The sequence below is a fragment of the Macaca fascicularis genome, chromosome 3 (assembly GCF_037993035.2).
Source record: "Macaca fascicularis isolate 582-1 chromosome 3, T2T-MFA8v1.1".
Classification (NCBI taxonomy): Eukaryota; Metazoa; Chordata; class Mammalia; order Primates; family Cercopithecidae; genus Macaca; species Macaca fascicularis.
In genome coordinates, this window is record NC_088377.1 from 45452165 (window position 1) to 45474000 (window position 21836).

At 48.9% G+C, this 21836-nt stretch overlaps 1 protein-coding gene across 21 annotated transcripts in view; it reads left to right on the forward strand.

The window, feature by feature from the left end:
* LOC102138097 (uncharacterized) overlaps window positions 1-10736 on the forward strand; it is an 82093-nt gene extending 71357 nt beyond the window's left edge. For 5 of the 21 annotated variants that reach the window (XR_012432196.1, XR_012432199.1, XR_012432190.1 and 2 more), the window contains 3 exons: window positions 55-267; window positions 4416-4724; window positions 10556-10736. Coding sequence is in view for 5 of the 21 variants with exons in the window: in XM_074034391.1 (XP_073890492.1) it covers window positions 55-267; window positions 4614-4999 (599 nt within the window). In the remaining 16 variants the exon portion in view is untranslated. Of the gene's footprint in view, window positions 1-54; window positions 1606-4415; window positions 5147-10555 lie in introns of those variants that run through there. The other 16 variants (XR_012432191.1, XR_006696560.3, XM_074034391.1 and 13 more) reach the window with 12 other exon arrangements.
* Window positions 10737-21836: the final 11100 nt, after the last annotated feature.

Below are 21836 nucleotides of genomic sequence, written 5' to 3' on the forward strand. Positions count from 1 at the left end.
TCTAAGGTGATCAGTTGCAGAAGCATTACACGGTGGTCTGGTTTCTTTACTCAGCCCCTGGGGTAGATCCCAGACCCTCACGCAGGTCCCTTTGCTGGAAAAGGAAGAGGGAGTGGTCAGACCAATCTGAGGAGGAGCCAGAGAAGGAGCTCGCCCCTGAGGAGACCTGGGTGGCGGAGACGCTGTGTGGCCTCAAGATGAAGCTGAAGCAACGGCGAGTGTCGTCCGTGCTCCCTGAGCACCAGGAGGCCTTCAATAGCCAGCTTGGTAGGAGGACACCCCAGAGAGCACCTCCAATCCTATTCTAAAAAAGAGGAAATTTCCAATAACCACTCTTTTCCAATGGGAAAAATATGCCCCCAGTGGGTGAGCTCTCCATCTGGGAGGACTCAGAAGTGATCACTCATGAGGGACGCTTAGGAGACGATAGAGGATTAGGCTAGACTTGATAAAGGTCGGTGCTTGGGATATGAAAGCTTGGTTTTGGGCCAGGTGCGGTGGCTCATGCCTGAGATCCCAGCACACTGGGAGGCTGAGGCAAGCGGATTGCTTAAACTCAGGACTTTGAGGATGTAATGAGCTATGACCGCACCACTGCACTCCATCCTGGGTGACAGAGCAAAACCCTGTCTCAAAAGAAAAACAAAGCCCAGGTGTGGTAGCTCATGCCTGTAATCCCAGTACTTTGGGAGGCCAAGACAGGTGGATCACTTGAGGTCAGTTGTTCGAGACCAACCAGACCAATATAGCGAAACCTCATTTATGCTAACAATACAAAAATTAGCCAGGCGTGGTGGTGCACGCCTGTAATCCCAGCTACCCGGGAGACTGAGACAGGAGAATCGCTTGAACCTGGGAGGCGGAGGTTGCAGTGAGCCGAGATCACACCACTGCACTCCAGCCTGGGCCACAGAGCAAGACTCCGTCTCAATAAGGAAAAAATAAAAAATAAAACATAAAGAGTTTGAGGAGCTACAGAGAGGGGAGACCAGAGTTATTTCACCCTGGGCTGTAGTCATCCTTGTTGGAATCTGACTTCATTCATTCCATGGAATTTGGGAAGGGGGTGTATATGGAATAAATGTGTCTGGGATAGCTGCATTCAGCATTGCACACCCCCAACTAGGGAAATGGATCACCTTCTCAGGACAACTTGATCCAGCTGCCTGCTTGGGGTCAGAAGTAAAGACTAACCAGGACCTCCACAAGAAGTCCCGTCCCCTGGATACAAACAGGGGGAGGGCGGTGGCAGCACCTGGCTTCTTATTGCATGCAGATGTCAGCTGGCCACGTGAAGCCCCATTTCACCACCTTCAGAGGCCATCTGCCAAGCGCATCTATTCTAGATCCTACAGCTGTGATCACACGCACTGAGTGGGTGTGAAGAGCTGGGCGTCCAGGACTTTCCAGCCCAACCCCGCAGGGTCTTTCTTCTTGGCCCCAGTCTCTGGCTTCTGTTAATGTGGCTGCGAGGACAAGCTCTCTCTCCCCGCATACAGGACTGTCACGCCATCCACGTGCAGTGTGAGGTCAGCCTTTCCTGGGTGGTTGAAGAATCTGTGCGAGTTGACATTATTATATTATATTAAAGCATAATTGTATTAATTGAATTTCAGTAGAGACTGTGTGGCTCAGGCTGGAGGGCGGTGGCTCTTCACAGGTGTCATCCCACTGCTGATCAGCTCACGAGCTTTGACCTGCTCCGTGTCTGACCTGGGCCGGTTCACCTCTCCTTAGGCAACCTGGTGGTCCCCTGCTCCTGGGAGGTCACCAATTAATGCCAAACTCCTGGGATCGAGCGATCCCCTCACCTCAACCTCCCAAGGAGCTGGGACTACAGGCATGAGCCATCACACCCAGCACAGTTGACATTTCTTGTGTGCACCCAGAAATGTCATCCTGGTGACCAAGGAGAGAATATGATGCCCCCTGTTTATAAGAGCCCAGTGCCCACGCTATAATGGGGTTACCAAGTGTCTATCAGTGCTCGGACAAAAAGTCTTCCATGAGAAGGAGTGAGGCTCAGCCGGGCACAGTGACTCAGCTCTATAATCCCAGCACTTTGGGAGGCAGAGGAGGGAGGATTGCTTGAGGCCAGGAGTTTGAGGCTAGCCTGGGCAACACAGTGAGAACCAAGCCCCCACACACACCCCCCAAAAATTAAAAAATTAGCCTAGCATGTTTGCAAGTTCCTGTGGTCCCAGCTACTCAGGAGGCTGAGTCGGGAGGATTGCATGAGCCCAGGAGGTCAAGGCTGCAGTGAGCTATGATAACATCACTGCACTGCAGCCTGGGCACCACAGCAAGACCCTGCCCCTAAAAAAAAATTAAAACATTAACAATAAAAATAAAATAAAGATCACTGGGGCAGCTTAAAATTCAGGTTATCCCTGTAGTCAGTGCTACAAGGCATTGACCATTAGCACTGACCAGTGTCTTCAAGAAGCTTCCATCGACCGGGCGTGGTGGCCCACGCCTGTTATCCCAGCACTTTGAGAGGCCTAGGCGGGCGGATCACGAGGTCAGGAGATCAAGCCCATCCTGGCTAACACGGTGTAACCCCGTCTCTACCAAAAACGCAAAAAATGAGCCGGGCATGGTGATGGGCGCGTGTAGTCCCAGCTACTCAGGAGGCTGAGGCAGGAGAATGGCGTGAACCCGGGAGGCGGAGTTTACAGTGAGCCGAGATTGCACCACTCCACTCCAGCCTGGGCGACAGAGCAAGACTCTGTCTCAAAAACAAAACAAAAAGAAGCTTCCATCAGAGGCTGCAAAATGGTACCCACAGGCCAAGCCCAGCTGTAGATTGCCTTGACTGGCCCATGAAGAGTTTGAAAATAATTGTAACTAACTGCCAATATTCAAACATTTGGAGATTTCCTGTGAAAAAACAATCTGCATTTTCCAATTCTCTGGCCACGCGGAGCCCACATTCGGGCCTAGTAAGTGCCCAGGAGCTGGGCTACAAATGCAGCTACCCCTTTAGAGTTGGCCTCGATGCCCACAGGCCTCTCTTCCGGGGGCCAGGTCTGCTCAAGCCTGTGGACACCTCACCAGCCCTGCTGGAAAAGTGCAATTCCCAGAGTGCGTTCTGACCAGGAAGGACTCCTCAGAGCTCCTGAGGAAGGCATGGGCCTCTGGCCTGAGGCTCACTGCAGCTGTCCCAACGCTGCCACCACCTCCGGGCTGTGGTTTTGTCTTGTTTTGTTTTGTTTTAGAGACACAGTTACACTCTGTGATCTAGGCTGGAGTGCAGTGGTGCAGTCATAGCTCACTGCAGCCTTGAACTCCGGGCCTTAAGTGATCCTCCCGCCTCAGCCTCCTGAGTAGCTGGGACTATAGGTGCCCACCACCACATCTGGTTCAGTTTTGAATTTTTTTATAGAGATGTTGCCCAGGCTGGTCTCAGACTCCTGACCTCGAGCAATCCTCCTGCCTCCACCTCCCAAAGTGCTGGAATTATAGGCTTGTGTCACCCCACCTGGCTAATTTTTATTTGCCTATTTATTTTTGAGACAGGGTCTCATTCTGTCACCCGGGCTGGAGTGCAGTGGCACGAGCATAGCTCACTGCAGCCTCAAACTCCTGGCCTCGAACGATCCTCCCACTTCAGCCTCCTGAGTGGCTGGGATTACAAGTTCATGCCTCAACACCTAGCTCATTTTTAAGTTATTTGTGGAGATGGGATCTTGCCATTGTTCCCAGGGTGGTCTTGAAGTCCTGGCCTCCAGTGATCCTCCTGTCTTGGCCTCCTAAAGTGTTGGGATTACTGGTGTGAGCCGTTGCACCAGACCCTGGTGTGTCTCTATGAGCGACTTCCCCACACATGACCTCACCTGACCCTCAGAGGAACCATCCAGAGATAGAAGGGACAAGGTCATTACCTGCGGAGGGAGAGCCCTTGGGCCGGATAAATGGCGCAAGGTATGGGCTGAAGCTTCCCTTGGGAGGGAAGGGACATAGGTCATGGGACAAGGTGATGTGGCCTGGACACTGTGGGGCACTTTCTGATCCTGGGTGAAAGTAAGGACGTAGGAAGGATGGGAGCGTGGAGTAATAGCAGAGTGGGTGAGAGGAGAAAGTGGAGGCCCAGCCTGAAGACGGAGGGGACAATGGTGGGAGGTGATGGGCAGTGGAGATGCCAGCCTGGCCCAGCTGGGACTCAGAGCCGTGGCAGCGGCGCCCCCTGGTGGCCGTGAGGACGCCTGCTTCCCCTTCCCTGGGGGTTTGATGGCACCATCATGGCAGAAATGATTCAAAGCTGAGCAGGTGCCAGGCACCATTCAATGTGCACAATACGTGGGTGTTTCGCTTTTAAATTGTTTATTTAAGAGATTATTTTTAAAAATTAACAGGCAATTTCCTTGGGTCTTGAAGTCATAATTTTTCTTTTTTTTTCTTTTTTTTTTCCTAAGACAGAGTCTCATTCTGTCGCCCCGGCTAGAAGGCAGTGGCGCAATCACAGCTCACTGCAGCCTCGACCTCCTGCCTCCCAGGCTCAAGCAGTCCTACCACCTCAGCCTCCCGAGTGGCTTGGACTACAGGTGCACACCACCACGCCCGCCCAATTTATACATTTTTTGTAGTGACAAGATCTCACTGTGTTGCCCTAGCTGGTCTTGAACTCCTGCACTCAAGTGATCCTCCCGCCGCGGCCTCCCAAAGTGCTGGGATTACAGATGTGAGCCGCCACGCCCAGCCTGCGTGGGTGTTTCTACAAAATCGTAAGTATCTCTCACAACAACCCTGTGATTGCCACTATTATCACTGTCCCTTTTCACAGCCGAGGAGACCCAGGTGCTGGGAACTGAGGACAGTGATATATCCTATGCCGGTGCTATACTGGGATTTGAGCAACCCAGGCCCAGCCCAACCCACTTCAAAAACAAAAGTAGGCCGGGCACAGTGGCTCATGCCTGTAATCCCAGCGCTTTGGGAGGCTGAACTGGGTGGATCACTTGAGGTGAGGAGTTCGAGACCAGCCTGGCCAACATGGTAAAACCCTGTCTCTACTAAAAATACAAAAATGAGCCAAGCGTGGTGGTGGGCGCCTGTAGCCCCAGCTACTCAGGAGGTTGAGGCATGAGAATTGCTTCTTGAACCTGGGAGACAGAGGTTGCAGTGAGCTGAGATCCTGGCATTGCATTCTAACCTGGGTGACAGAGCAAGACTCTGTCTCAAAAAAAAAAAAAAAGTAGATCCAGCAATTCCACTTCTAGGTAGATGCTCCAAAGAATTGAAAGCAGGGATTCCAGCTGATATTTGTGGGATTTTTTTAACCTTTTTTTTTTGAGATGGAGTCTCACTCTGTCCCCTAGGCTGGAGTGCAGTGGCTAGATCATAGCTCACTGCAGCCTCAGCCTCCCAGGCTAAAGCAATTCTCTTGCCTCAGCCTCTCAAGTAGCTGGGACTACAGGCATTCCTCACCATGCCCAGCTAAGTTTTTTGTTTTTTGTAGAGATGGGGACCTGCTATGTTGGCCAGGCTGGTCTCAAACTCCTGGCTTCCAGCAATCCTCCCACCTCAGCCTCCCAAAGTGCTGGGATTACAGGCATGAGCCACTGTACCCATCCTTAACAGATATTTGTACACCCATGTTCATAGCAGCATTATTCACAATAGCCAAGAGGTAGAAGTAACCCAGGAGTCCACCTACCAATGAATAGATAAACAAAATGTGGTCTATCCACACAATGAAATATTATGCAGCCCTAAAAAGGAAATAAAATGCTGACACCTGCTGCTGCATGGATGAACCTTGAGGACATAATGCTCAGTGAAATCAGACAGTCACAACTGGGTGCAGGGGCTCCCACCTGTAATCCCAGCACTTTGGGAGGCTGAGGTAGGAGGATCACTTGAGCTCAAGAATTCAAGACCAGCCTGAGCAATACAGTGAGACCTCATCTCTACCAAAAAATTTAAAAGCCAAGTGTGGTGGTGTGTTCCTGTAGTCCCAGCTACTAGAGAGGCAGAGGTGGGAGGACTGCTTGAGCCAGGGAGGCGGAGGTTGCAGTGAGCAGAGATCATGCCACTGCACTCCAGCCTGGGGGACAAAGCAAACCCTGTCTCAAAAAAATTTAAAAAAAAAGAATAAGAAGAAGAAAAGAAAGTAAGGGAAGGAAGGGAGGGAGGGGATGGGAGGAAATAAGTCAGTCACAAAGAGGCAAATATGGCCAGGTGCTGTGGCTCACACCTGTAATCCCAGAACTTTGGAGGCCAAGGTAAGTGGATCACTTGAGGTCAGAAGTTTGAGACCAGCCTGGCCAACATGGTGAAACTCCATCTCTAATAAAATACAAAAAATTAGCTGAGTGTGGTGGCGCACACCTGTAATCCCAGCTACTTGGGAGGCTGAAGCGTGAGAATCACTTGAACCCAGGAGGCAGAGGTTGCAGTGACCCAACGTTGCGCCACTGCACTCCAGCCTGGGTGACAGAGTGAGACTCCGTCTCAGAAAAACGACGAAAAGGCTGGGCACAGTGGCTCATGCGCTTTGGAAGGCTGAGGCAGGCGGATCACCTGAGGTCAGGAGTTCAAGAACAGCCTGGCTAACATGGCAAAACCCCGTTTCTACTAAAAATCCAAAAAAATTAGCCAGGTGTGGTGGTGCGCTCCTGTAATCCCAGCTACTCGGGAGGCTGAGGCAGGAGAATCGCTTGAACATGGGAGGCGGAGGTTCCAGTGAGCTGAGATCACGCCACTGCACTCCAGCTTGGACAACAAGAGCAAATCTCCGTTTAAAAAAAAAAAGGCAAATACAGCATGATTCCACTTATATAAGGTACCTAGAATAGTCAAACTGATAGAGACAGTAAAAAAGTGAAATACTGGTTATCAGAGCCTGGGGGTCATGGGGATGGAGAGTGAGGGTTTAATGGGGACAGTTTCAGTTTGGGAAGATGGAAGAGTTCTGGAGATGGATGGTGGTGACGGTTACACAATATTTTTTTTATCTCTCTCTTTTTTTTTCTTTTTTAAGATGGAGTCTCGCTCTATCACCCAAACTGGAGTGCAGTGGTGTGATCTCAGCTCACCGCAACCTCCGCCTCCTGGGTTCAAGCAATTCTCTTGCCTCAGCCTCCTGAGTAGCTGAGATTATAGGTGCGCACTGCCACGCCCAGCTAATTTTTGTATTTTCAGTAGAGATGGGGATTTGCCACGTTGGCCAGGCTGGTCTTGAACTCCTGACCTCCTGCCTGCCTCGGCCTCCCAAAGGGCTGGTGTTACAGGCGTGAGCCACCATGCCTAGCCCGGTTGCACAATATTTTTGATGTAGTAAATGCCACTGAATTGTACCCTCAAAAATAGCTAAAATGGCAAATTTTATGTTACGCATATTTTACCACAATTTAAAAAAAAAAAAAAAAAAAAGCAAGTGTAGGATCCCCTCCCAGCCGGGGCTCTGGCCCTTCGCTGGCCCCACAGTGGAGGAAGGTGGACACGCACTCATTAAGGTGGACACGCACTGACCAGGATTTTGAGCATGGGGTTTTCCCTTCTATAGCCCTGGCCCTCAACCTTCCGTGACAATCGGCTTTCCTCTCTCATGTGATTTGACTTTCCCAGACTGGAACATTCGCTTTCCGTTCGCTTTACTGAACAACTCCTGGACATCCAAACTCTCTCTGTCCTCCGTCTCTCTTCCCTGAAGCTTCCTCGGCACACAGCACACCTAGGCAAGCCTGGGTGGGTACAGGAGTGGTTCACCCCATCCCTGGAACAGGCTCAGACACTTTCGGGCATAAAGGCCCCCTCCCTGGCTTGATGGTCAACCTGTGCCCAGTGTCACACCCATCAAATGACTTTGTATTTCCCAGCTTCTCTTCCACCCCCACTCTCTTGGGAGAGGTCAGGCCCTTCCAGCCCAGAGTGGGGGTCAGCGTGGACCTGGGATTTGATGTATACTCTAAGCTTGGAGGAAAAAAATGATTAAAAAGTCCCCCAAGGGCAGCAGGAAATCGGGCTCTGGACCCAGATGCATTTGTGACAAAAGGGATTAGACTCTCTTTGCAGCTCCTGTTAAAATCAGCCGCCGCGTCCATGGGTTGATCCAAGAATTCTCTGCAAAGTCTGTAAAATTCCATCCTTGGTCTTGCTTGCTTTAATGACAGTCTGTCACATGTTTGTCCTAATGTGTTCCTTCTCAGCCTGATTTTTTTAACAAACTGGCAACTTTGAAATGTAAAACAGTGAAATCTAGAATTTTCTCCCAGAGAAAAGTTTTCCAGAGAGAACTTCACACACACACACACACACACACAAACACACACACGCCCATTAGTTGAGAACCATATGCTAAGAGCAACTATGTTTACAAAAGAATAATGTCTTGGCTGGGCATGGTGGTTCATGCCTGTAATCCCAGCACTTTGGGAGGCCGAGACAGGCAGATCACTTGAGCTCAGGAGTTCGAGACCAGCCTGGGCAACATGGTGAAACCCCATCTCTACAAAACAAATTATCCAGACATGGTTGCACGTGCCTGCAGTCCCAACTATTCAGGAGGCTGAGGTGCCAGGATTGCTGGAGCCTGGGAAGTGGAGGTTGCAGTGAGCCAAGATTGCACCACAGCACTCCAGCCTGGGAGACAGAGTGAGATGCTGCCTCAATAATAATAATAATAATAACAACAACAACATCTTGAAACATCCATTTCTGCCTCTTTCTTGCCTCGGAGACAAAAGAGTGAGCCAGGTTGCAATTTTTTTTCCCCATTCCTCACTCCTGGCGGCAGCCAGGCCACTGGATTCTGAGCTCCTTGTCTCCAGGGAGTTAAGATGGACATGCCAGAGTCAGCTTGCTTCAAGTCTCAGCTCTACATTTGCTAACTTTGGGTAAATCATTCAAGCCTCAATTTCCCCATCTGTAAAACAATGAAGATTATCAATGTAACTGCATCCTACATGGAGTGGACAGCAGACTACATGGGTGTCTCGAGACCAGCAGAGGCAACATAGTCTTGCTCTGTCACCCAGGCTGGAGTGCAGTGGTGCGATTATAGCTCACTGCAGCCTCGAACTTCTGGGCTCCAGTGATCCTCCTGCCTTAGCCTCCAAGTAGCTGGGACTACGGGCATACGTTATCACGCCCCACTAACTTTGTAACTTTTTTGCAGAGATGGGGTCTCACTGTGTTACCCAGGCTGGTCTCAAACTCCTTGCCTCCAGCATTCCTCCTGCCCTACCTCCCAAAGCAGTGGGATTACAGGCGTGAGCCGCTGTGCCTGGCTAATCTTTAAATTTGTGGCAGAGACAGGTGTCACACGATGTTGCCCAGGCTGAGTCTATATTTTCATACGGTCATTATTCCCCATGCTGAACTTAGAGGCAAAGTCTTATTATTATGGTTGTAGTTGAGAAAACCTGGGCTCAGCAAGATAACAAGGTTCCTCTGAGGTCAGCCAGTTTATAGCACATCTGAGTTGGGACTGGAATTTATTCCCCCCGACAAATCTCCTGTTGTGTACAGGGTGCTGCCTACATAATGCAAAATATCCACAGTAAATTACAGAGAGGTGAGGCTGTAGCTGTAGTCTGCATGACAAAGCAGTCTTTAACATACACACACACACACACACACACACACACACACACACACACACACACATTGCAGTGATCATCACGCACAGTATTCCCCTGTGAGAGAGAGAGAGTTGGCTTTTAGGTTGAAAATAAGCTTGATTTTTTCAGAAAATATTATTGATTCTCTGAAACAAGGAACATTGTCAGATTGCTTTGCCAAAAAGAGATTCAGACAATTTATTTTATTTTATTTTATTTTGAGACAAGGTCTTGCTCTGTTACCCAGGCTGAATGCAGTGATGCAATCATGGCTCACTGCACCGTCAACCTCCTGGGCTCAAGTGGTCCTCCTGCCTTAGCCTCCCAAGTAGCTGGGACCACAGGCATGCACCACCACACCTGGCTAATTTTTTATTTTTTTTTAAGAGATAGAGCCTCACTATGTTGCCCAGGCTTACCTCAAACTATTGGGCTCAAGCAGTGCTCCCATCTCAGCCTCCCAAAGTGTTGGGATTACTGGGATTACAGGTGTGAGCCATAGCACCCGGCCTCAGACACATATGATGAAATCTCCAAACTGCTTCTCTATAAAGGACAGACAGTGACTCGAGAACGTGAGCTTGGCTGGGTGTGGTGGCTCACGCCTCTAATCTCAGCACTTTGGGAGGCCAAGGCGGGTGGGTCACTTGAGGTCAGGAGTTCGAGACCAGCCTGACCAACATGGTAAAACCCCATCTCTACTAAAAATACAAAAATTAGCCCGGCATGGTGGCAGGTGCCTCTAATCCCAGCTACTTAGGAGGCTGAGGCAGGAGAATCGCTTGAACCTGGGGGGCGGAGCTTGCAGTGAGCTGAGATCGTGCCTTTGTACTCCAGCCTGGGCGACAGCGTGCAACTCTGTCTCAGAAAATAAAAGGAAAATAAAAGAAAAAAAAGAACGTGAGTTCAAGGAACCGGACTCTCACGCCATCTTGTTTCCGCCCCGGGCGTTTATTTGCTTGTTTATTTGTGTTTCTTTTCTCCTTCACCAGAAAGCTGACTTCACGAGACCGCGAATCTCCGTCGCTGATCGATGCTGCATATTCAGCATCTTGGAGAATGAGGTTGGTGACGTTAATGAAATCCCGCCCAGCAGGGCCGACCCACAGAGAGCCTCTTTGTGAAGAGCGTGCTCCTGAACTCCGCTCCAGAACCAGCTTTGGAAAAGAAAAATCTGAAAAAATTGACCTCAACTAAACTGGTCCAAATCCATGAGCATAACCGAATCTTTCCTTATGCACTCTCCCCTTGGCCCACGTTTAATTTGGCTGCTGATGGTCGTGTTTGTTTCAGTGAGGGTGTCACTCTACCCTGGGGGAAGATTTGGGTTCTGTGGGTTGATGTTATTTTATTTTACTATTTCATTTTATTTATTTATTTTAATTTTATTTTTTATTTTATTTTATTTTTTACTTGAGACAGGGTCTCACTCTGTTACCCAGGCTGGAGTGCAGTGGTGGGATCAGAGCTCGCTGCAGCCTCAAACTCCTGGGATCAAGCGATCCTCCTGCCTCAGCCTCCCGAGTAGCTGGAACCATGGATGCATGCCACACACCCAAGTTTTTTTTATTTCTGGTAGAGACAGGGTCTCGCTATGTTGCCTAGGCTGGTCTCCAACTCCTGGACTCAAGCCATCTTCCCACCTCAGACTCCCAAAATGCTGGGATTGCAGGTGTGAGCCATTAGATGTCGTGATTTAAAACAAAACCCGCTTCTGCGTTTGACATGGGGCCTTTCACTCATGCTCTGGCCCTCTGCCGTGGTGCTGTGGTTCTCATTCTGGGATTTTTATTCCCTCCAACGTGCCTTCCTCTGGTGACATCTATAGGCAGCTGCGTAATTCATGCCCACAAAACAGGACAAACCGAGGAGCCTGGAGCAGCCAGGGTTCCTCTGGAAATAAATATTCTGTATTCTGTTGCATGCACACATATATGCACTTTTTATTTTATTTTATTTTTTTTTTTTTGAGGTGGAGTTTTGCTCTTGTTGCCCAGGCTGGAGTGCAATGGCATGATCTCAGCTCACTGTAACCTCCTCCTCCTCCTGGGTTCAAGCGATTCTTCTGCCTCAGTCTCCTGAGTAGCTAGGATTACAGGCACCCATCACCACACCTGGCTAATTTTTTTTGGTATTTTTAGTAGAGATGGGGTTTCATCATGTTGGCCAGGCTGGTCTCGAACTCCTGACCTCAAGTGATGCACCCACCTCGGCCTCCCAAAGTGCTGGGATTACAGCCATGATGCTTAGCCCATATTTTCTTATTATCAAAAACCCTAATACTTATTATAGCCTCTAACCCACACTTCCCCTTCCAGGAACTTGAAACGTTTACAGAAACTGTGGACATCTCCCCTTCTTGCCTTAAATACCTACAACTGTACAAAACACGTGAAACAGCAGTTTGTTTTCATTTTTGGGAAGGGTCTTTCTCTGCTGTATAGGCTGGAGTACAGTGGCACAATCAGGGCTCATTGCAGCCTCATCCTTCCAGGCTCAAGCGATCATCCCACCTCGGCCTCCTGAGTAGCTGGGATTACAGGTGTGAGCCACCATGGCTGGCTAATTTTTATATTTTTTGTAGAGATGGGGTTTCATCACATTGCCCAGGCTGGTCTTGGACTCCTGAGCTTGAGCGATCTGCCCACCTCAGTCTCCCAAAGTGCTGGGATTATAGGCGTGAGCCACCAAAAGCTTTAATTTTTTTTTTTTTTTTTTTTGAGATGGAGTCTTGCTCTGTCACCCAGGCTGGAGTGCAGAGGCGCCGACTTGGCTCACTGCAACCTCTGCCTCCCCATTTCAAGCGAGTCTCCTGCTTCAGCCTTCTGAATAGCTGGGATTGCAGGTGCGCACCACCACGCCCGGCTAATTTTTGTATTTTCAGTAGAGATGGGGTTTTGCCATGTTGGCCAGACTGGTCTCAGACTCCTGACCTCAGGTGATCCACCCACCTCGGCCTCCCAAAGTGCTGGGATTACAGGCATGAGCCACCACACCTGGCCCACTGCTCCCTTTTGACCAATAATTTGGGAATGTGATTTTAAAAAAGCTGTAATTCTTTATATAGCCTTTAACTCACCCTTCCAGGAACTTAAAATGTTTTATTTTTTTCTTGAGACAAGGTCTCAGTCTGTCACCCAGGCTGGAGTGCAGTGGTGTGAACATGGCTCACTCAGCCTTGATCTCCTGGGCTCAAGCAATCCTCCCACCTCAGCCTCCCGAGTAGCTGAGACTATAGGCATACATTGTCACGCCCGGCTAATTTTAGTATTTTTATTTCCTTGTAGAGACGGGGGGGTCTTGCTGTGTTGAAGCTGGTCTCTAACTCCTACCTCAAGCAATCTTCCCACCTCAGCCTCCCAAAATGTTTTAAAAATTGTGGAGACTTCCCCAACTTATGGCCAAGATGGATTAACCCTCTGGCCTTAAATACCTACAAAACTGTACAATACCTATGAAAAGGGAGTTTTTCGACACCAGTCAATAGGCGGCACTGAAGACCATGATCCCTGGCACAGGAGAAACCAATGAGGCAAATGTTTCCAGGTGCCGCGGAAGGAGGGCAGCCGGGCAGAGCCCAGTGGTCTCCCTGAGTGCAGGAGACAGAGCTGAAAGTGTGAGCAGGCCTGGCCAGGTGCGGTGGCTCACACCTGTAATCCAAGCACTTTGGGAGGCTGAGGTGGGTGGATCATTTGAGGTCAGGAGTTCGAGACCAGCCTAGCCAACATGCTGAAAACCTGTCTCTACTAAAAATACAGAAAATTCAGCTGGGCGTAGTGGTGCATGCTTGTAATCCCAGCTACTCAGGAGGCTGAAGCACAAGAATCACTTGAACCTGGGAGGTGGAGGTTGCAGTGAGCCAAGATCACGCCACTGCCCTCCAGCCTGGGCCACAAAGTGAGACTCCGTCTCCAAAAAAAATAAAAAAGTTGGAGCAGGCCAAAGCAGCTGGAATTTGCAGGATGGAATCCCGCGGGAGAGATGTGCAAAAAAACAAAGTCTGGCGCTTTGCGAAGGATACCTCTTGACTGGAGCTCAGTTGGGTCAGCTCATGCACGGGAGGAAATTACCCAAGCAAGACCAGGGGAAAGAATCACACAATAGAAACAGGCAGAATCATTCCAAAGTCCACAAAAAGCTGGGAACCGTTCGTGTTCCCAGCAGGCAAAGTGAAAAGCCTCATAATACCTGGGGCATTGAGTCACGCGTTCAGAGGGGCATTGCCTTCGTGGGGTGGCAGAATTGGCCCCAGACTAAGGGTTGCTCTAGTTTTGCAAGTCTCAAAAGGATCACACGCCTGGGCACGGCGGCTCATGCCTGGAATCGCAGCACTTTGGGAGGCTGAGGCAGGCGGATCACCTGAGGTCAGGAGTTTGAGACCAGCCTGGCCAACTTGGTGAAACCCCCTCTCTACTATAAATACAGAAATTAGCCAGGCTTGGTTGTGCGCACCTGTAGTCCCAGCTACTCGGGAGGCTGAGGTGGGTGCATCGCTTGAACCCGGGAGGCAGAGGTTGCAGTGAGTCGAGATTGTGCCACTGCAGTCCAGCCTGGGTGACAGACTGAGACTCCCTCTCAAAAAAAAAAAAAAAAGGAAAGAAAAAGGATTATGCTATTTCCAAGTCACTTAACCATGTCCCAGAACAAAGCTCAAGAATATATTTTTTAAACAGAAGAATATTCAGCGCCCAACCAGGTAAAATTCACAATACCTGGTATCCAGTAAATACCAGGGATGGCAGGAAGTGTTGGCTCACACTTATAATCCCAGCACTTTGGGAGGCTGAGGCAGGAGGACAGCCTGAGGCCAGGAGTTCAAGACCCGACTGGGCAACATCATCTCTACAAAAGTAAAACTAAAAAATTAGCCAGGGGAGGTGGTGCACACGTGTAGACCCAGCCAGTTGAGAGGCTGAGGTGGGAGGATCACTGAAGCCCGGGAGGTTGAGGCTGCAGGGAGCTATGGTGGCACCACTGCACTCCAGTCTGGGCGACACAGCAAGATCCTGTCTCTAAAAAATAATAATCACCAGGTATGCCAAGAAGCAAGGATTATACCCCAGGAAGAAGAGAAAAACCAATGAAATGAAATGACAAAGATAGAATTAATAGATTAAAACAGCTACTATAACTGTTTGATATGTTCAAGAAGGTAAATGAAAATATGAGCACATTATGGGTAAGTATGATGGCTCACACCTGTCATCCCAGCACTTTGGGAGGCTGAGACGGGCGAATCACGAGGTCAGGAGTTTGAGACCATCCTGTCCAACAAGGTGAAACCCTGTCTCTAGTAAAAATACAAAAATTAGCCAGGCATGGTGGCACATGCCTGTAATCCCAGCTACTCAGGAGGCTGAGGCAGGAGAATTGGTTGAACCTGGAGGGCGGAGGTTGCAGTGAGCCAATATCGCCTCATGGCACTCCAGCCTGGGCAAGGAGAGCGAAACTCCGTCTCAAAAGAAAAAAAAAGAAAGAAAAAAGAAAACTCACTGGGCGTGGTGGCTCACACCTGTAATCTCAGCACTTCCTGAGGCCGAGGCAGGTGGATCACTTGAGGTGAGCAAGGTCTCAGAGCCCCAGCACCAGGAAGTGGTCGATTGCAGGGTTGGTAAAAAGAATTTACTGACATCAGGCTGGGCATGGTGGCTCACATCTGTAATCCCAGCACTTGGAGAGACCAAGGTGGGTGGATCCCTTGAGGTCAGCAGTTCAAAACCAGCCTGGCTAACGATGGCCAGGTGAAATGTAGCAATGGTGTAACCCCATCACTACTAAAAATACAAAAATTAGCTGGGCATGGTGGTATGGGCCTGTAATCCCACCTACTCAGGGGGCTGAGGCATGAGAATTGCTTGAACCCAGGAGGTGGAGGTTGCGGTGAGCCAAGATCACACCACTGTACTCCAGCCTGGGGCACAGAGCCAGACTCTGTCTCTCAAAAAAAAAAATAAATAAATAAAATAAAAATAAGAAAACTGATGTTCTAAGAGATTAAGTCAATTTCCCCAGGTCAGACAGCTAGAAAAGCCAAAGGCAGGATGGGATCTCCTGTCTCCTGAGCTTCTTTTCTATCCATTCAAGGTCATATCTAGATAAGAACATGAGGGTTTTTTAAAATTATTATTTTTTGGAGACAGGTTCTCGCTCTGTTGCCCAGGCTGGAGTGCAGTGGCACAATAGTAGCTCACTGCAGTCGTGAATTCCTGGGCTCAAGGAATCCTCCCACCCCAGCCTCCCAGGTAGCTGGAACTACTGGCAGGCACTACCAGGCCTAGCTAACTTTTTAAACGTTTGTAGACATGGGGTCTCACTATGCTGCTCAGGCTGGTCTGAAACTCCTGGCCTGCAGCAATCCTTCTACCTCGGCCTCCCAAAGTGCTGGGATTCCAATCGTGAGCCACTGCACCTGGCCAACATGAGAGTTCTTGAGGCTTTGGAACAATCCTCTGAATTCAACTCCGACATCTGTCCCAGGTCTTGAAGCTTTTTTTTGTTTGTTTTTTTGAGACAGAGTCCCGCTCTGTCATCCAGTCTGGAGTGCAGTGGCGCGATCTCAGCTCACTGCAAGCTCCGCCTCCCGGGTTTACGCCATTCTCCTGCCTCAGCCTCCCGAGCAGCTGGGACTACAGGCGCCCACCACCACGCCCGGCTAATTTTTTGTATTTTTTAGTAGAGATGGTGTTTCACCATGTTAGCCAGGATGGTCTCGATCTCCTGACCTCGTGATCCGCCCACCTCGGCCTCCCAAAGTACTGGGATTACAGTCTGAGCCACCGCGCCCGGCCAGTGTTTTTTTATTGGATGGTTTTTCCTGGGGTCTGAATCTCATGGGGACGTCTGACCAATAGAGGGAGACCCCCGCCCCGCCAGAGAACCCACATCATGGACAAGTGCAGACAGATAAAAATACGGGACCCTGGAGCCAGAGATGCCGCCTCTCTCATTATGTGCGGTTTAGTTGCAGTTTCTCCTTAATTAACTCACTTAAGTCTTCATTAAATGTTGCCTCCAGCTCATCCGTAAGTTGAGACGGAGCCGCTCACATTTCTTGTTCATGAAAAAATCAGCGTCCTGTAGCATTTTGTTTCTTTTCAGCTATAGCATTTCACACGTGCCTAAGCAGTTTGGGATATGCAGATCCCGATATGTATCTATATCTGTATCTATATCTATCTATATATCTATATATATTTTTGCCCCTGCTCAAAAACTGAAACATTGATTTAGTGACCACAGAGTTGGCCAGATAGCAAAAACAGCAAGAACAGGTTTTGGGTGAAAACTGCTGGAGAACTTCTTGGCAAGAAGTCCTCAAATGTGGTAGCCTGGAGGTGGCTCACTAATGCTGACACCAAATGTGTGTGCCACAGGTGATGGTGGTTATAATTGTGGCTGGTTTTTAGCAGGATGGGACGCAGGTGAGCTTTAAGAATCCCAGTTCTGGCTGGGCGCGGTGGCTCACGCCTGTAATCCTAGCACTTTGGGAGGCCGAGGCGGGTGGATCACCTGAGGTCAGGAGTTCAAGACCAACCTGACCAACATGGTGAAACCCCGTCTCTCCTGAAAATACAAAATTAGCCAGGCTTGGTGCTGCATGCCTGTAATCCCAGCTACTCGGGAGGCTGAGGCGGGAGAATGGCTTGAACCCAGGAGGCAGAGGTTGCGGTGAGCCGAGATTGCACCATTGCCCTCCAACCTGGGCAATAAGAAACGAAACTCTGTCTCAAAAAAAACAAAAACAAAACCCAGTTCTTGGGGAGGAAGTTGGCATAGAACCATCTGGGTCATGTGATCGACACTTCCACTGTGTTTTCCAAAGGAAATTTACATTCAGGAAGGAAAACATGTTGAAGAGTGGAAGGAGAGCCAAGAGAGTTGCTCAGTACTTGAGCAATGCATTTGTTATTCCGAGGAAAGTGAGTTTAGCGGGGAAGGAGGGTTCCAGTTCCTCCCATGCCCTCGCCAATGCCTGGCATGGGTCAGCCTTCCTCATTCTGGGCACTTTCATTAATGGGTATTGGCATCTCATTGTGGTTTTATTTATTTATTTGTAATTTATTGTTGTTGTTAGAGATGGGAACTCGCTATGTTGCCCAGGCTGGTCTCAAACTCCTGGGCTCAAGTGATCATCCTGCCTCGGCCTCCCAAAGCATTGAAGTTGCAAGCATCAGCCACCACACTCGGCCTATTTTTTTAATTAAAAGAAAATTTTAGAGACAGGGTCTTGCTATGTTGCCCAGGCTAGAGTACAGTGGCTATTCACAAGCACGAACATTGCACACTACAGCCTCAAATTCCTGAGCTCAAGTGATCCTCCTGCCTCAGTCTCCTGAGTGGGTGGAACTACAGGCGTGTGCCACTGGGCCCTCATGGTGGCTTGAATCTGCGTTCTCTAATGATGAATAACGTTAAGCATCTTTTCCTATGCTCATTTGCTGTCCATATTGAAAATTTGTTTTAAAGATAGGATCCATACGCCAGCATGTTTGTATTGTGAAAGATGATAAAGTCTCAGGACCCCAAACTCACTCTGCCAAAGAGAAAGTCAAGCTTGGAAACAGTCGTGCAATGCTGCTTTCCCTTTTGTTCCCAAGCAGAGAGCTATATTTTCTTTTTTTCTTTATTTTTGGGGACAGAGTTTCATTCTCTCACCCAGGCTGGAGTGCAGTGGCGCAATCTCGGCTCACTGCAAGCTCCGCCTCCCAGGTTCACACCATTCTCCTGCCTCAGCCTCCCAAGTAGCTGGGACTACAGGTGCACACCACCATGCCCGGCTAATTTTTTGTATTTTTAGTAGAGATGGGGTTTCACCATGTGAGCCAGGATGGTCTCGATCTCCTGACCTCGTGATCCTCCCACCCTCGCCTCCCAAAGTGCTGGGATTACAGGCGTGAGCCACCATGCCCAGCCACAGAGAGCTATATTTTCATAACCCCGTGTTCTAGCCTCATGCATAAGCCAGGTGCCCACCATGATAGAAGTTTACATATCTTCCCAGATGGTCTCCCTCACAAGTTGCTCACAAAGTGAGCCCCTAATTCTTTCAGGATACATCTGCCCCTATAAACTAGCCCTAAAAGCAAGTTCTGCTAAATCTCACACTGACGATGTCAATTACCAGCTTATTTTCACATAGATAGGACAAGCACAAGACCATAAATCATCCTTCCACCTATCCTGAGATAAATGCAGCATGGCCCCATTTCCCCTACTCCCTCTTTGCACATGTTTACTTTATCTTATGTAAAGTGTACATTTACTGAGCTGAAGATGAATGCAGCATAAACTCTTTACTCCTTTTCACATGTTTATCTTCTGTAAAATGTAGATTCACTGGGCTTAAGATGAATGCAGCACAAACTCTTTACTCCCGCTTTTCACATGTTTATCTTATGTAAAATGCAGATTTACTGAGCTCAAGATAAATGCAGAATAAACTCTTTACTCCTTCTTTTCACGTGTTTATCTTATGTAAAATGTAGATTCACCGGGCTTGAGATGAACACACCATGGACTCCTCTACTCCCTCTTTTCACATGTTTAATCTTATGTAAAATGTAGATTTACTGAGCTCAAGATGAATGCATCACGGACTCTTTACTCTCTCTTTTCGTGTTTATCTTATGTATAATGTAGATTTACTGGGCTTGAGATGAGCACACCATGGACTCCTCTACTCCTTCTTTTCACATGTTTATCTTATATAAAATGTAGATTCACTGGGCTTACGATGAATGCATTACAGACTCTTTACTACTTCTTTTCAAGTTTACTGTCTCTTACGTAAAATGTAGATTTACTGAGCTCAAGATAAATGTATCGTGGACTCTTTACTCCTTCTTTTCACATGTTTATCTTATGTAAAATGTAGATTCACTGGGCTTGAGATGAACGCATCACGGAGTCTTTCCTCTACTCCCTCTTTTCACATGTTTAATCTTACATAAAAAGTAGATTCTCTGGGCTTGAGAGGAATGCACCATGGACTCCTCTACTCCCTCTTTTCACATGTTTATCTTATGTAAAATGTAGATTTCCTGAGCTGGAGACAAATGCCTCGTTGACATGTAAAATGTAGATTTATTGATCGCCAATCAGAGCCTTGAGAGAATGTGACCATTTGCCTCTCTGCCTACCCTCCCTTCCTTTATCCCTCCTGCTTGCTCTTTCCCCTTTAAATAGTGAAGTTCCCAAACCCTCTCTGGAAACGCACAGGTCACAGATGCTCCCGTGGCTGGTGTTCCTCCCCGGCATGTCCTCAAACTGCTGCATCAACCTCAGTCAATGGGGACTCCTGCCTCAGTCCCTTTTTCAGTTAATATTATGTTAATGGGAAAGATCTATTAGGGAGAGAGAAATTGATGGCACGGGAGAGGGAGGGGAGAGTACGTGGAGAGATGTGCTTGAGAGGGTGGCAGGAATGGAATCCAGTTTAGATGGTGGAGGGGCTGGCGTTAGATAGGATGTGGATGGTTCTTTTTTTTTTTTCCTCGAGACGGAGTCTCGCTCTGTCGCCCAGGCTGGAGTGCAATGGCACGATCTCAGCTCACTGCAACCTCCACCTCCTGAGTTCAAGCTATTCTCCTGCATCAGCCTTCTGAGTAGCTGGGATTACAGGCATGCATCACCATGCCCAGCTAATTTTTTGTATTTTTAGTAGAGACAGGGTTTCACCATGTTGGCCATGCTGGTCTCAAACTCCTGACCTCATCATCTGCCTGCCTTGGCCTCCCAAAGTGCTGGAATTACAGGCGTAAGCGACCGCACCCGACCTGATGGTTCATTTTATAGCTAAGGCAGGAAGGCAGAGTGAGTGGATGCAGAGGCTGGGAGAGGGACGATGTCGTCTAGAGAACTTGGGGACACTCTCCAGTCGTTACTAGTTTCTTAGTTAAGGAGAAGGCAAGGTCATTGGCTGAGGATGAAGACATGTTGGGGTTTGAGAAGGAGATCAGGAATGCAAGAATGATCTGGGGAACAAGGGGGGAAAAGAGGAGGCCAGGTGCTGTGGCTCACGCCTGAAATCCCAGCACTTTGGGAGGCCGAGGCAGGAGGGTCGCTTGAGCCCGTGAGTTCGAGACCAGCCTGGGCAACATGATGAGACCCCCGTCTCTACAAAAAATAAAGCATTAGCCAGGCATGGTGGTGCGCGCCTGCGGTCCCAGCTACTGGTGACGGGAGATGCTATGGTGGGGGAAATCACTGGAGCCCAGGAGGTTGAGGCTTCTGTGAGCTGTGATGGCACCACTGCACTCCAGCCTGGGTGACAGAGGGAGACCTTGTCTCAACAAAAAAGAAAAGAAAAAAAAAAGAAAAAAGAAAAAGGAGGAAAAATGAACTAAGGAAATAGGCTGGGCACGGTGGCTCATGCCTGTAATCCCAGCACTTTGGGAGGCCGAGCCAGGCGGATCACCTGAGGTCGGGAGTTTGAGACCAGCGTGACCAACATGGCGAAACCCCATCTCTACTAAAAATATAAAATTAGCCAGGCGTGGTGGCGCATGCCTGTAATCCCAGCTACTCGAGAGGCTGAGGCAGGAGAATTGCTTGAACCCAGGAGGCGGAGGTTGCGGTGAGCCTACATCGTGCCGTTGCATTCCAGCCTGGGTAACAAGAGTGAAACTCCCTCTCAGAAAAAAAAAAAAGAACTAGGGAAATAGAGTCTGATTTCCTGGCGGGCATTTTGACTGTCATGAGACATTTGACTTGAAAGACCTGCAGAAGGCAGCAGGCAGCGGCTGTGGTTTGATACCATCGGACATGACCTGGGATTCCCATTAACCAAATTTGGTGTCATCATGACCCAGTCACCGGATCTGGTCACCCTGAGCCCCTCTGCAACTGCTTCAGGTGTTTCCTGGCCAGTGCGGGCACCGCCGAGCAGTGTGATTCACAAATGCCTGCATTATTCATGTTTTCGATCTACGCTAATGAGAACCTTGCCCAAAAGGCTAAATTATTAAGCACCTGGGTGTGGTCTTCAAGCATGCTGTCTAGAAAACCGGGACATGCTGAATTTTCTTGCTAGTTTTGCTTCTTAAAAAAGTTGAGCTTTTACTAACGATTCATAATTGCTCCCCAAATGAGAGCTGGTGATGCTAAGAGGCATCAAAACCCTAGAACGTGGAGGAGAAAAGAGAACCCCAACTCATTAGACAGAGAGCAGCAAACCCCTTCTGAACTGGAAGCCACTGCTTTTTAGAACACTGTGAAGGTCATTTCTGGCGGCCATACCATTCCCATAGCTTGTCAGCCAAGGTGGTTTTTTAT